Source organism: Cavia porcellus, unplaced genomic scaffold (genome assembly GCF_034190915.1).
Source record: "Cavia porcellus strain 051 isolate PalLab524CR breed Dunkin Hartley unplaced genomic scaffold, mCavPor4.1 scaffold_31, whole genome shotgun sequence".
In the NCBI taxonomy this organism is placed as follows: Eukaryota; Metazoa; Chordata; class Mammalia; order Rodentia; family Caviidae; genus Cavia; species Cavia porcellus.
In genome coordinates this window covers 21,537,402-21,551,484 of record NW_026947514.1, presented here as the reverse complement: position 1 = coordinate 21,551,484, position 14,083 = coordinate 21,537,402, and the positions used below count along the sequence as shown (strand labels likewise).

At 34.3% G+C, this 14,083-nt stretch overlaps 1 protein-coding gene across 1 annotated transcript in view; it reads right to left on the bottom strand.

Annotated features, from left to right (window-relative positions):
• Positions 1–14,083, bottom strand: part of Gtf2a1 (general transcription factor IIA subunit 1) — a 39,859-nt gene that overhangs the window by 6,118 nt on the left and 19,658 nt on the right. Inside the window, exons 5-8 of the mRNA XM_063241230.1 lie at positions 13,983–14,058; positions 12,877–13,010; positions 9,745–10,065; positions 933–1,022 (exon numbers count right to left, since the gene is read on the bottom strand). Of these exons, the coding sequence (XP_063097300.1) occupies positions 933–1,022; positions 9,745–10,065; positions 12,877–13,010; positions 13,983–14,058 (621 nt within the window). The remainder of the gene's footprint in view (positions 1–932; positions 1,023–9,744; positions 10,066–12,876; positions 13,011–13,982; positions 14,059–14,083) is intronic.

Sequence of the window (14,083 nt, the reverse complement as noted above, 5' to 3'; positions counted from 1 at the left end):
ATCACTGGTAGATAACTGCCATGATACTATCATTTTATTAGAAAATAAAATCCACTGTTGTATTTTCCCTATCAGTGTGTTTATAATAAGCAGAGTTACAGAATAAATTTATTTCTAAAAAAAATCAATTTAAGATTTATCTGTACAGGAAACTTCACTGGTACACAGTTTCCATGTTCAGGACTCTAACTATAGTGCCAGTACAGTGTTTACTACTTGTAGGTCCCATATACACTTATTAAACAAACTGAATGAATCGTTACCAAAATATCCAATTACTTCTATTAAGAGTTTTCAGCATCTGGTAGGGACTTTTGCTGAAATTAAATCTAGTAACTCCAGAAGACAATGTATTCCAATTTAAATGTTTTGATTATGAAAATCTCACTAGTAACAACAATAGCGAACAAAATCCTTGGAAAAAGCACCCTGTTTAAGAATTAAGAACATACAGAATCAACAGTTAATTCTCATGGATTCAGTTTAAAGGTTCCTTATTATTACAAGATTACATCAAAGCTATGTAAAATTTTTCAAGTAATTTTCAGTATAACAACTGTTTTTTGCAGTCAATTGTCCTACTCCACCTCTTAGTAATAAATGTAGAGATTTCAATTAAATCTTTTTACCTTTGAGATTAAGTTAATGAAAAACAAAATTATGTTATTAAAATAGGTATTGTTAAAGGACACATTCCAAATAGCTTTGTTTACAATTTGAGATAGTCTAAATTGAAAAAAATTATTAGTTATTTTTTAAGACTAAGAAATTCATTATTAAAAATAATTTATGATATGGCAACATTTCAAATTGTTTACAAAGAGTAAGAGTCATAATTCAGTGACCCAAATGTTTCAGTGGGGCAGAAATCAAAGTCTAGGAAAGAAATTACAACAAAAATAGTATTAGTGACCTGAAGGTCATACCCTTACCTTATCATATTGGCATACAACAACATTTTCTGTGTCAAAGAGTTCCTGTCCTTCCTCATCACTCACATCATCTTCACTGTTGAGGGGCTCCTACAGGTAAGGAAAAAATTTATAAATAAATTTCATGTGTTTCTATTAAAAGGGCCCCTTCTAATATTCAAAGCTAGAAAATGACCTTGATATTTGAGAACCAAATGTGAATTGCACATTTATATAAACCAGAGACAGCACAGTATCATTACTCAGCTGTTATCTGATGATTATTTTCTAATGTTAATGAGATTCTGGTAAGAAATTAAATATAATTAAAAGAGTTTATATATTTGTAAGCTGGTACAGATTTCAACTTTATTTCTCAAATTATTCAGCAAGAGAACACCACAATATTACCGCTCGAGATGCCAACAGATGAACCTAAGGAAATATGGGAGGTTTAATGAGATAATGGGAGGTAACGATATGTACCAGCAACAGTATTAAAGTAAAATCTGGTGAAACAAGGAGGAAAGGAGGTCACTACAACGGGCTAGCAGTCTGGGCTGGGACTGCAACAACCAGGCCTCTGAATACAAATTATCATTGTTCAAAAACAAAAAAAAATTAGCACTGTCCATCATTATGATGGTGGCTGTGGCTGAAGGCATAGATTGTAAATTAAAATTCTGTCTTAAGGACTAGAAAATCTCAGTATTAAAGAGAACGAAGGACCAAACAAACCCAAGTAGAGCATAAAATGACCAACTATGTTAAATTATACTTCAGTTGTAATAAAAGATAAAAGGTTTTATTTAGGTATCTAATAAAGGGAGAAAAAAGACAAAATAGAAGTAGAAAGGAAAATGAGAAGATGGTGAGACCATATCTATGGCTACTCACAATAACATCAGTATCCCCAATGTATAATGAACAGTGAGACTTATCATTTAAAGTATACAATTTAGTTGTGTTTACCAATCTGCTGTCTATGAATCTATTCTAGACATTTCATAAAAATGGAATTAGTAAAATTTGTTTTTTTGTTTTTGGTGGTGGACTGAATGTAGATCTGTCTTACTGAGCTATACTCCCAGGCCTTTACAAAATTTCCTTGATACAGGGTTTTTCAGAGTCAGTAAGTTGCCTATACTGGGCTTTAACTTGTGCTCCTCCTGCCTCAGACCTCCAGAGTACAGCAGGTAGTCTTTTGTATTTGGTTTCTCTTATTTTGTTCTCAAGATACAGCCATATAGCCAGGCATGTGCCTCATGCCTGTAATTCCAGCACTGAGGCTGAGGCAGGAGGATCGTTGCAAATTCGAGTCCAGTCTAGGCTACAAAATGAGCAAGGCCAGCCTGAACTACAGAGAGTCCCTGCCTCAAAAAGACCAAAAAAAAAAAAAAAATATATATATATATATATATATATATATGTATATATGTATATATACATATATACATACACACACAGCCATTTGGTAGCATATATTAATACTTCATTCTTTGTGGCTAAATAATAATACAACATATGACTCCTATCTGATCATTTTATCATGTGTGTTGTTCTCATCATTTGGTTAACATGAATACTGCTACCCTCATGTACAAGTTTTTGTCTGAAAACTGGCTTTCAATTCTCTTATGCATATTATATAATCAGGGCTAGAACTGCTGGTGCAAAATTCTTTTTCCATAGAAGTGACACCATTTTATGTTATCACCAAGCAAACATAAGGGTTTTATTTTCTCCACATGCTTACCAATTTTTATTTACTATCTCTGTTTTCAGATCACAGCCATCCTATGTGTGATGCAGTGATGTGGCTCTGATTTGCACTTCTCCAATGTGTACTTAAGCTTTTTGGGCATTTTTAAATTGACTTTTAATCTGGACACTAGACCTAAGATTTGTAAAATATTTGCTCCCATTCTGTGAGTTATCTTTTTGCTTTCTTGATAATGGTCTTCAACACACAAAACATTTTGACATTTTTATCTGTCCAATGGCATAGCCCCTTCCATTTCCCATTCTTAACTTCCCTCATCCTCAACATCACATGTGATCACAAACAGAAATATAATATAGTCTGTAAAGGGGCCGTGGTAAAAGGGTGAAATTATCAAAACATGTTTTGGTTTGGATCCAATGATACTGTGATACTCAGGAGAAAGTCTCTTCTTTACATATAGTGAGTGGCAGGGTAAAACCCAATTAAGCTGGGGTAAACAATACATCTTAGCACATGAAATCTAAAACACATCACTGAAAAACAGAGTCTAACTAAAGAGATCCTCACACCAACAAAAAATTGTCGTTATGTGACCTACAGTGCACACATACAGAGAAAAAACAAGCACAGATTCCCAACTCTCCCAGAGCAGATTCAAAGAACACCATGGAGAGAAAATCAAACACCAAACAGGTGAGCCACATGAAATGATTAAAGGAGTAAGGAATTTAGCAAGTTCAAAGATGACTTAACCCAAAAGATAATGAAATTAAACTGACCAATGTGGTTATGGAAGAAAAAAAAATTAAGAGCTGACCCAAACTATTCAAAACATGAATGACAAATTTATCAAAGAAATATGTGCTCCATGAAAAGGTTCCACACAGAAACCATGAAATAAATGAATTCTACTGAATGTAAGGAAATGGTCTCAGTATTTGAAAACAAAATGGAATCACATGATACACTCTACAAAACTTTAAAAATGATAACAAGGAAATTTCATCCAACATCTACTAGATGATGAAATAAAGACAAACATAAGGCTAATTGGAAAATAAGTTTCTCATTCACTTTGTTGGCTCTTTGTTTTGCTGCAGTTTTTAATCTGCTATGATCCCATACGTTGATTCTCATTTGTGCCATGAGAGTTCTGTTCAGAAAGTCCTTGCCTATGCCTACATCTTCAAGAGTTTTACCTATTTTACCTTTCAGCAGATTAAATATATTTTAACACTTAGGTCTAATATATATATATATATATATAGATCCAAAAATTAGACCACTCCAAAATAAAAGACCCAATCAAAAACTGGACAATGGAAATGAATAAACACTTCTCAGAATAAATAGTACAAATGGCCAATGAATACATGAAAAAAATGTTCAATATTGCTGGCCATTAGAGAAATGCAAATTACAAAAACAGTGAGATACCATCTTACTTCAGAAAGAATGGTTATCATTAATAAATCAAAGTAACAAATGCTGGTGAGGCTGCAGGGGAAAAAGAATTCTTCTACATTTTTTGTGGGAATGTAAACTCATACAGCTACCATGGAAGCTCCTCAAAAAGCTAAAACTAGAAATTCCAAGTAACACAGCTATTACCCTTCTAGGTTATTTTCCCAAAAGAGTTAAAGATACATTACAATGACACATGCAGTCCTATGTTACAGCACCAAGATTTATATAGTTAAATCTTGGAAATGACCCATGTGCTCATAAACAGATGAATGGGTAAAGAAAATGTGGTATTTATACACAATGGAGGAAGAAGGATAAACCCAAGGCATCTGTAGGTAAATGGATATATCTTGATATCCATTAAGTGAAATTAAGTGAAATAAGTCAGAAGAAAATATTTAAATACTGCTTAATTTCTCTTTTATGAGAAATCCAGGTACTTCCGTTCAAACTTAAATTTGTTCTACAATTTTGGAAAAGATACCATGTTTGTGGTTGTGTAGGAAAGATGGTTGCAGTGGTGTTTGTCACCTGATGGAGAATTTGCAAACAAAAACATGTGTGGATCAGGGTACTACTGTACAAATGAAGAACAAAATTAAAAAGTCAGACAACAGGAAGTCAGGAGATCTTCCTCAAAAGGGAGGAGCATAAGAGACAGAGGGAAGACGGAGATAAGAGGACAGACAAAACACTGAAGAGAAAAATGAAAAGAGCTTTGTGCAAATGGGAAGGGAACCAAGAGAAAGAGAAGGGAGGAAGGAGACAGGTGGGGGATGCACAGAATTAAGATGTGTTATGTATATGTAAAAACTCTCCATGATAAACGTAATTATCACATCCTATGAACATATACTAAATGAAAAAGCAAGGCTAACAGGAGTTAAACAAATGAAATTAAAAAATCTGTATACAGACACAGCAGAAAACTTTCCAAACACAGGAAAAGAACTCAACACACAGGTAAGCCAGGCTTACATGATACCAAACAACTACAATGAAAACCCCACAACACACATCATATTCAAAATCTCAGAACTCAAACACAAGCACAGAATTTTTAAAAACTGTCATAGAAAAGCAAAACATCACTTACAGAAGTAAACACAGAAGGATTACAGCAGATTTTTCAATAAAAACACTAAAGGCTAGGAAAACTTCCAGTGAAGTGCTTCAAGTCCTAAAAGAAAACTTCTAACCCAGCATAATACACATATTCTGCAAAACTATCTTTCAAAATTGATGGTTAGAACATTCCATGACAAAAAAACACCGTAAGAAATTCATGAACACCAAACCAGCTCTCTAAAATATACTCAAGAATATCCTACACACAAACAACGAAACAAAGCCAAAAATCAGATGGCGGAACATCAAGTAAGAGGAGTGTTACGCAAAAAAGAGAATAAAGGAATCAACACAAAAATAACATGACATAAAAGTCAGCAACTTTCAGTAATGATTTTCAATGTAAATAACCTGAATTCCCAATTAAAAGATGCAGACTAATAGAATGGATCAAAGCCCAATGACTATCGCATTCAAGAAATTCATTTAATCCAAAAAGCAATTTACAGACTGAAAGTCAAAGCACTGAAAACAATAAAACATTCACCAGGATCCCAAAAGCAAGCAGAGATACCAATTTTATTCTCAAAGTAAACTTCAAGCTAAACCTGATCGGAACAGGCAGGCAAAGAAGCTCACTAAATATTAGCTAAGCAAATAAATCAAGAAATGTATATATGCACTGAATACCGGTGCACCCAACTTCATAAACACTACTGAATATAAATGATCAAATAAAGAACAACACAATGATAGTGAACAAGCTCAATATCCCACAAAAGTAAACAGATCAACAAAACTAAAGAAATATCAGAGCTCACTTTTGAACACACCAACTTAACTCAAATGACAACAGAATATACATTTTTCTCAGCAGCACAAGGAATTTTTCTCTAAAACAAACCAGATATCCTAGTTCATAAATCCTGCTTAAGGAAATACAGAAGAACTGACATCACTCCATGTATACCATATCATAATGCATTCAAATCAGAAATCAATTGCAAAAGAAATCACAGAAATTTTACAAACTCCTAAACATTAAATAACATACCCTTGAATACTCAATGGGTCACAGAAGTCAAGGGAAAAAATGAACAGTTCCAAGAATTAAACAGTAATCAAAATAACAAATCCATCAAAGATGAGCAACTGAAATGAAGACATTTCTCAGAAACAGAAATGGCCAATAAATACAAGAAAAACTTGAAAAATCACTGCCATCAAAGATGCAAATTTATTTGTTTATTTATTTTTGTCTTTTTCGTTTTTATCGGTACTGGGGATCGAACTCACGACTGCCTACTTGCAAGGCAGGCGTTTATGCCGCTGAGCTAAATCCCCAGCCCCAAAGATGCAAATTTAAACAGCACTATGTTTCCATTTTATCCAGAAAGAATGGCCATCATCAAGAAATCAAATAACAATAAATGCTGGTAAGGCTTTAGGGAAAAATGAACCCTTCTCCATTGATGGTAGGAATATAACCTGAAGCAACCACTATGGAAATCAGTATGGAGTTTCCTCAAAAAGCTTAAATGAGAAATTCCATTTGACCAAGTAATTTCCGTTCTTAGGTATCTTCCCAAGTTAAAGACATCCTATTATAGTGATAATGCATACCCATGTTTGTAACAATAGCTGAATATTAGAAGGGTGTATATGTCTACCAATAGATGAACTGGCAAAAAAAAAAAAAAAGAATTCATACCCAAAGGAGTACTACTGTGTGATAAAAAAGGATAAACAAGTTATTTGTAGGAAAATGGATATATCATGAGGCAGTAATGTTAAATGAAGTAAACCACACATGCAAGTTTAAATATAATATGGTTTTCTTACAGGAGAAATTCAAAGCATGAATAATGTAAAGAGCAAAAGACAGATACATATAAGGAAACAAGAGAAATAGGTGTTTTGCAAATGGAAAGGAATCAACACATGGAAGGGGGAGGGAAGAGGAAGGAATGGGGAATAAAAAAAATTAAAAATGTGTTATATGCCAATTCCCCACAACGAATGTAATCACTATATAGTTCAAATAAGTAATAAAAATTTAACCCTAAGAAAAACTGTTGGTAATAGAAGTGTTCAATGAAAAAATGGACATATGAATATTTTTGTCATAATAAATAGGACACTGTACTTAATCTGTGGAGAAACTGTATCAGTTTTCAAAGATACAATCTGAAGACATTACATGCAAAAATATGCTGCCAAATTCAAATTATATCAAGGAATACTTACTAGATTTTATTATAAAAGCTAGCAGTAAATCTAACTGCAAAAAAATTCAAAACCATTTACTGAGTGTATGTTTATTAAGCAATGTTCACAAAGTACACACATATATACTGCATATGGTTGCACTTGTCTGTAATCCCCAGCACTCAAGAGCCTAAATCAGGAGGACAGCCACAAATTCAAGCAAGCCAGGATTATATTGTGACTTCAAGGCCAGCCTGAACTATATAGTGAGACCCTGTCTCAAAATACAAAACACGCAGCTATAATCTGTCCTAAAAAAAGACAAGATTTTTTAAAAATCACTTTGTCTCACCAGACCCTAGCTAGGTGAACTGAAGAAACAGGATAATTTATCAAGAGATTTGGGAGTAAAACTGTGAATTTCATATTTTATGCTTTGACAACAGATGAAAGTAATGATACTACAGATACAATTCAACTTGCCATTTTTGTTAAAAGTTATTAAAAATGGCTTTTTGGTGCCATTAAAAGACAAAACGAAAGTCTTCTGGCTTGCAGGAAAGCAGTAAATACTAAATTAAAGTAATTTTCTTTAACTTTTATCAATGTACCTTTTATAGCTACTGCCAATTCCCTGATGATGGCTGGTAAAAAAGTAGACCTACAAATTAAGTATCACTCACAAGTCAGAGTTGATGTACTATCACTGCATCATACATTAAAAAAAATTTATGTGCACAAGTTTTAAAAATGCATGTCATTCAAATTGTCAGAGCTGTGAGTTTCATAAGTCAGGAGATGAAATGAATGCCAATTCTTTAATATGGATGTCAATTTTGAGGACATCATTTATTTTTCTCAAATAAGGCGGCTGTCTTTGACCATACCACTCTGAAAGTACCTGATCTCATCTCAAGTAAGGTGACTAAGCCGCAATAACATGAGGAAAAGACTTACGATCTGCAAAGTGAAATCAAGTTATTTATAGAATCAAAAGAAAAATTTGTGCGAGAACCTAAAGATGAAAAATTGGCTCACGGATTTAGCATTTTTGGTAGATCTGACCACTCATTTGAAAGTATTAGTCACCTTTAATGTGAAAATCAGCATATCTGTACTACTGCATTAGCGTAAGGCAAGCTTGAGTTATGGCAGACTTTAAGCATTTTGATACATTTAAACAGTTTTGAGTACAGTGAAAAACATGAAGCCCTGCTTTGTGTTTTGATTCATTTTGTGAGCAGGTTTCAAGATTCTGAAAGTTTCATTTTCAGTATACAAAAATGTATTTCCTGCTAATTTTAAAATGGAATAGTGTTTCAATTATTGAACTTGAGCATGTCTTTTTTATTAGACATTCATTAAGACCTACTATACTGGACAAAAACATTCCTTCACTTCACAATCACCTCCTATGCATGCCGTTGTTTCTTAGGTAGTAAATACACTGGTGAGCCACCATTTACAAAGGTGAAGCATATGATGAGAAAAGCTAAATCAAAGGTTTCTGAACAGCATCTTGAGAACTAAGACAGCAATCACTTTCATCAAACCAGACAATGATGCAGTAGTTTCACAAAAACAAAGTTAAACACCCCTCTAGTTTTGTGCTCCTGTTGCTCTATTTAAAATGTTTTAATAAAAATATTTTAAAAGGGGAGTTTTACTACTTATATATAGTAACTGTTATGGATTATATGTGGCATAAAGTTCACTTTAATGTGGCTGTGACAATATAAAACACTGAACGCCCATAAAACTGTTTCTAAGAGTAAACAAGTAGAAACAACCCTAATGTTCATCTGCTTTGATTCAATATTTAATAATAAATTTTTTAAACTTAATTTACAAGAACTTTGTACCAGGATCAAAAGTACATCATATGCTGAGGAAAGTGATTAAAAATGCAAACTGAATTAGTATGGAATAAAGAGCCAAACCCAAAACTGCTACCTTTAGTTTCTCTTTCCTCAAAATGTTGCCATACATTTTAAATTACAAAGCAAAATATCAACCACATCTATCTGTTCTACCAATATCTTACATTTAAATCACATTATAAATCCACCAGTCCAAGAATCAGAATTATTTCCAACCTCCACTAACTTTATTAATAAAATTTAATTTAGCATATATACATTTATTATTGCCAGCTACATGAAACAATTATATTTTATGAATATAAATACAGCCAGAAAAATCTATAAACTAAAGTTAAGGCAATCTAGCTTTATATTTTAAAATTTTATTTTGCATGGCACCTAACAGCCTCCAAAAAAAAGATGTTAATTCATCAGCTCAGAACCAAATAAAACATGAAATGATTGAACAAATTCTCTTTTCAAGTTTTTGCTATAAACTTACTTCTTCAACCTGCCCATCTTCAGCGCCATCTTTCTCTTTTTCCTCCTCTTCATCATCATCATAGTCCTCTTCTTCTTCTTCATCTTCCTCAGATGATGTATCTCCAGTTCCATCAACTTGTAAGACCAATGGAGCTTGCTGTTGGGTAGGCTGTGCCTGTGGTTGCTGTTGACCAGCTGCAGTTATCTGTGCCTGTGCTGGAGTAGGGGCCGCCACTGTCGTAGGTATAACTTGAGTCTTATTTCCTGTAAATAAGATCTGCTGAGGCTGGATGATCACACCAGTCTGTGGTGAAATTCCTCCAGGAAGAGGGGCTAAAACCTAAGTAAGGCAAAAGAAAACCACATACGAGGAACAGGTTAGAGAATCAAATACAGTAGAATGAAATTGGTCCAAATGTTAAAGAATCATCAGCAGTCGCTGTTATCTCATACACAGTTAAAACTAGAAAAGTACAAAGCAACTTTAGTGTAGTGACCCACCACATTTCTACTCTATCATTCAAAACTCTCAAAGAAAAAGATTATCCAAAGCTCATTGTTTCATTTAGAATTTAGCGTACATGTGTCAGACATTCTTGCATAGGCCAAAAGTTATACAAGTCATTAGCTTATTTGCTTGAGGGATAGAAATGTTTAGTTACTTGCACATCTTGTCTTCTAAGAGGAAAAAAATCAGAATCTAGTCTTTGTAGTCTAGAGCCCTGTTTATGCTAATTAAACTCTACTGTCTCAACATGAAAGTGAAACGAAAACTTAAAGATCTGGATCCAGTTTTGTGTAAGATCAGATACAGATAAGGCAGAAGTGAATCACTCAACTTCTCCAAGCTTGTCACTTCACTGCTAGGCTAGATCAACGTTCCTCACTCAACACTGGCAGCAGATCAGAACCAGCTAGTAGCTTAGAAAGTACTGGAACACAGATTCCACTATACATTCTGAATTAACTGATGTGAGATAAAAGCTATTAATCTTACTTAAAACTCTTCAGCTTCTTCCATCCAACCACATCCAAAAACTAACATGAACACTATTAAAGTTCCTTCCTAGCAACCCATTTAGGATCTCTCTTCTCTTTCAGGAGCTATCCTATTCCCTGTTTCTTTCCTCCAATAAAATTTCCTACCTTTAAAAAAAAAAGCTCCCCCTGATTAATGTGTTTAAAAAATTTTTTTTTCTTTTCTTTTTAATCCCTGAAATAAAATGGATTTGGGAAAAAAAAAGTTCCTTCCTGGTTCCCCACCCCACCGACTTTCTTTTGGCTTTTTTGAGGCAGGGCCTTACCACATTATGCAGACTGGCTTGAACTCATTCACGTAGCCCAGGCTGGCCTTGAACTGACAGTAACCCTGCCACCTCAGCCTTTCAAGTGCTGAAATTCTCAGGGTGCACTGCCACATTCAGTGTTCTTCCAGGTTCTGCATTCTAAGATTCTAAAGTAAACTACAGCCTGAATACATCAACAAATACTGACTATATGGATTATAGCTAACATTTCCAGTCATTAAAAACTGAAAGTACTGAATGCCATCAGGTTTAAGGAATATTTCCCGTAAGAAAATTACAGATTGAATATGCAAGAGAAATAAAGCAAAATCAACTAAAAATGATACTGTAATAGAGCAAAGGTATTAGAGGGTTTCACTCCATTTTATATGCTCAATTTAAAGATGCTTAATTGATAACCTACATAAATATTTCAAGATTTGAAAGTTCCAAAATCCAAAACTCTCCTAATCCTAAGCATTTCAGATAAAGGAAACAACCTGCAGGGTAGGCTGTTTTGAGAATAGAGAAGAAGGTACCACTTTTAGCTTGGAGGACAAGGACTGATCAATATTATCTTCCTAACAAGTAATACTTCAGTCTCTATTTATGCTTAAGGAAATTAGCTAGGCTTTTTTTGTTTGGTTTAAGTGGAAGGAGTTGTGGGACAGAAGGCCAGAGGCAGTATTCTAAGTAAAAGAATAATGTCAAGTTAAACTCGCAAGTGACAACAGCACACAATTTTTGAAAGTTGTTATCAGGTTGGATTAATAATCCTGTTTTCTAATTTTAGTTCTCTCATCATAGTACTATTATATTGAAATATTTTTTTTAAAGCACCTAAGCTCTGTTAAGAAATAACCACACTTCTTTCACCTTCGTTCTTGCCATACAATAATATAATTTCTGGCATGTAAGTACAGTATAAGTATTTGTGAACTTTAAACTGCAGCTAAAGCAAGTAACTGGGGACATGGATACAGATAAACTTGGAGAGTTCAAGAAACAGTATGCCTTATCTTTTTAAATCTTTTTTTTTGTCTTTTTCGTTTTTTTATCGGTACCAGGGATCGAACTCCCGACCGTCCACTCCTGTCCACTCCTAGGCGCCCATAGGCGCTTATGCCGCTGAGCTAAATTCCCCAGCCCCTTTTGTTTTAAATCTTATAAACCATATTGAAAACTTTAGACTTTTTTCCAACAGGCAATTGAAAAATCACTAAAAGGTTTTAACATCTCTATGAAGATTATAAACCAGGCTGCAAACCCAATCAGGTTAGGAGGACAGAAGACTAGAGGCAGGGAAATTAAGAGGATAATACAGTATTTTTAGTAATAAATTATGACAGCATAAACTAAGAAAACAGATTGTAGAAACCAGTTTCAAATATAAGAAAGATTGTAAACAAGGCAAAACTTCAAAGAAAAAACTACTAAAAAGAAGTGGTTAAAAAAAAAAAGTGGTAGCACTGTTAGTACCTTCTCGGTTATTAGAGATCAAGGGAGAACTTCCCTTTCCCCTTCCAGGAAACTCATAAGCATTATCAAATTAGACATGTCTGTCTTTCCACCCCTTGGAAAGACCCTGGGATCCAGTAACTACTTGTTGAATGAAGGCAAAATGACTAGCTTAGGGGACTGAATGGACTGCCGTGGTCCTGAGAGATAGCAAAGGATAACCAGACAATAATTCAGCTTTAAACATGCTGACCAATAAATTAAGTGGCAAGACCTAACCACAGAAGTTTAAAACAGGGTCTGGAGTACTAGAGGACAAAGGAGAAAAAGAGAAGAACCACCCAAGTAACCCATACAGAAGATGAAAAAAGAACCCTAAGGAGCTCACAACCAAAATTCTTTTTTACCTGTTGTATAACAGGGGCTTGTACACCACCAGGCTGCATTTGTGGTATAACCTGTTGTTGTAGAACCACTGATTGCTGAGGCTGAAAGATATACTGGGCACCATTGGCTGCTCTGACCACCTGAAGAAGCTGGCCTAGAAAAAACAAAACAAAACAAGTATTCCAAGTTACCATTTTAGCAGTAATCATCTCAAAACAATACAGGATTATCAAACCACCAAAGAATTTAGAAATTAAGGTAGAAATCTAAAAATCTTACTGAGAGTCATCACTTATTATATAATCATTATCTTATCTTCCCTATCTTCTCTGCATGCTCAAATATTTTGCTTAAGTTTTATTTTCCATATGTACAATACTATTGTCATGCAACTGGTTTCAATAAGGGCTTAAGAACAGACTATAAACTGGGTATGGGGGCACACACCTGTAATCTCAGCCCCCAAAAGAACGAGGTGGGAGGATCACCCTGAATTCCACACCAGGCTGGACTACACAGTAAGTTCAAGACTAGCCTAAAATACATAGCAAGACACTATCTCAAAGAAAACAAAAAACCCAGAACAGATTGGAAACTTTAAAAACAAATACATAACAGTTCATTACATTAAAGTGCCAGGGATTTAGCTCAGCAGCGTAGGCGCCTGCCTGGCAAGCGCTAGGTCATAAGTTCAACCCCCAGTACTAATAAATAAATACATATGTGCATACATGCAAACATCATACTTTGCTTCAAACCGCAAAATGCGATCGAAGTTTGCTTAACTAATTATCAGTCCCATATAATACTAATTGTACAACCAGCTTATATACATGGAACCAAGTATCTCACAAATGGACTGCTTTAGATGAGTCAGAATCTTGAATTAACACAAGTCCCTAATTTATTCATGAATTTAGAAATTAACTGAGTAACAAAAACAACAACAAAAAAAAGATTACAGAGTACTTTGCAAGAGCAATTTTCATTTTCTCAAGTGATTACGGCTGCCTGTAGGACAGCCCTCAAAGTTACTTTAATAACCTAAACCAAATAGTTAAAGAAATATAAAACACAGGTTAGATGCCATTTTCTGAAATGGTCTCACTCATTAATTCTTATTTACCTGAATTTGTTAGTATCTGTTGAACAGGAGTCACACCTGCAGGGAGTGCCAAGGTAGCAGCAGTAGCAGCAGCACTCTGAAAATATAAAAACCATGGAAAA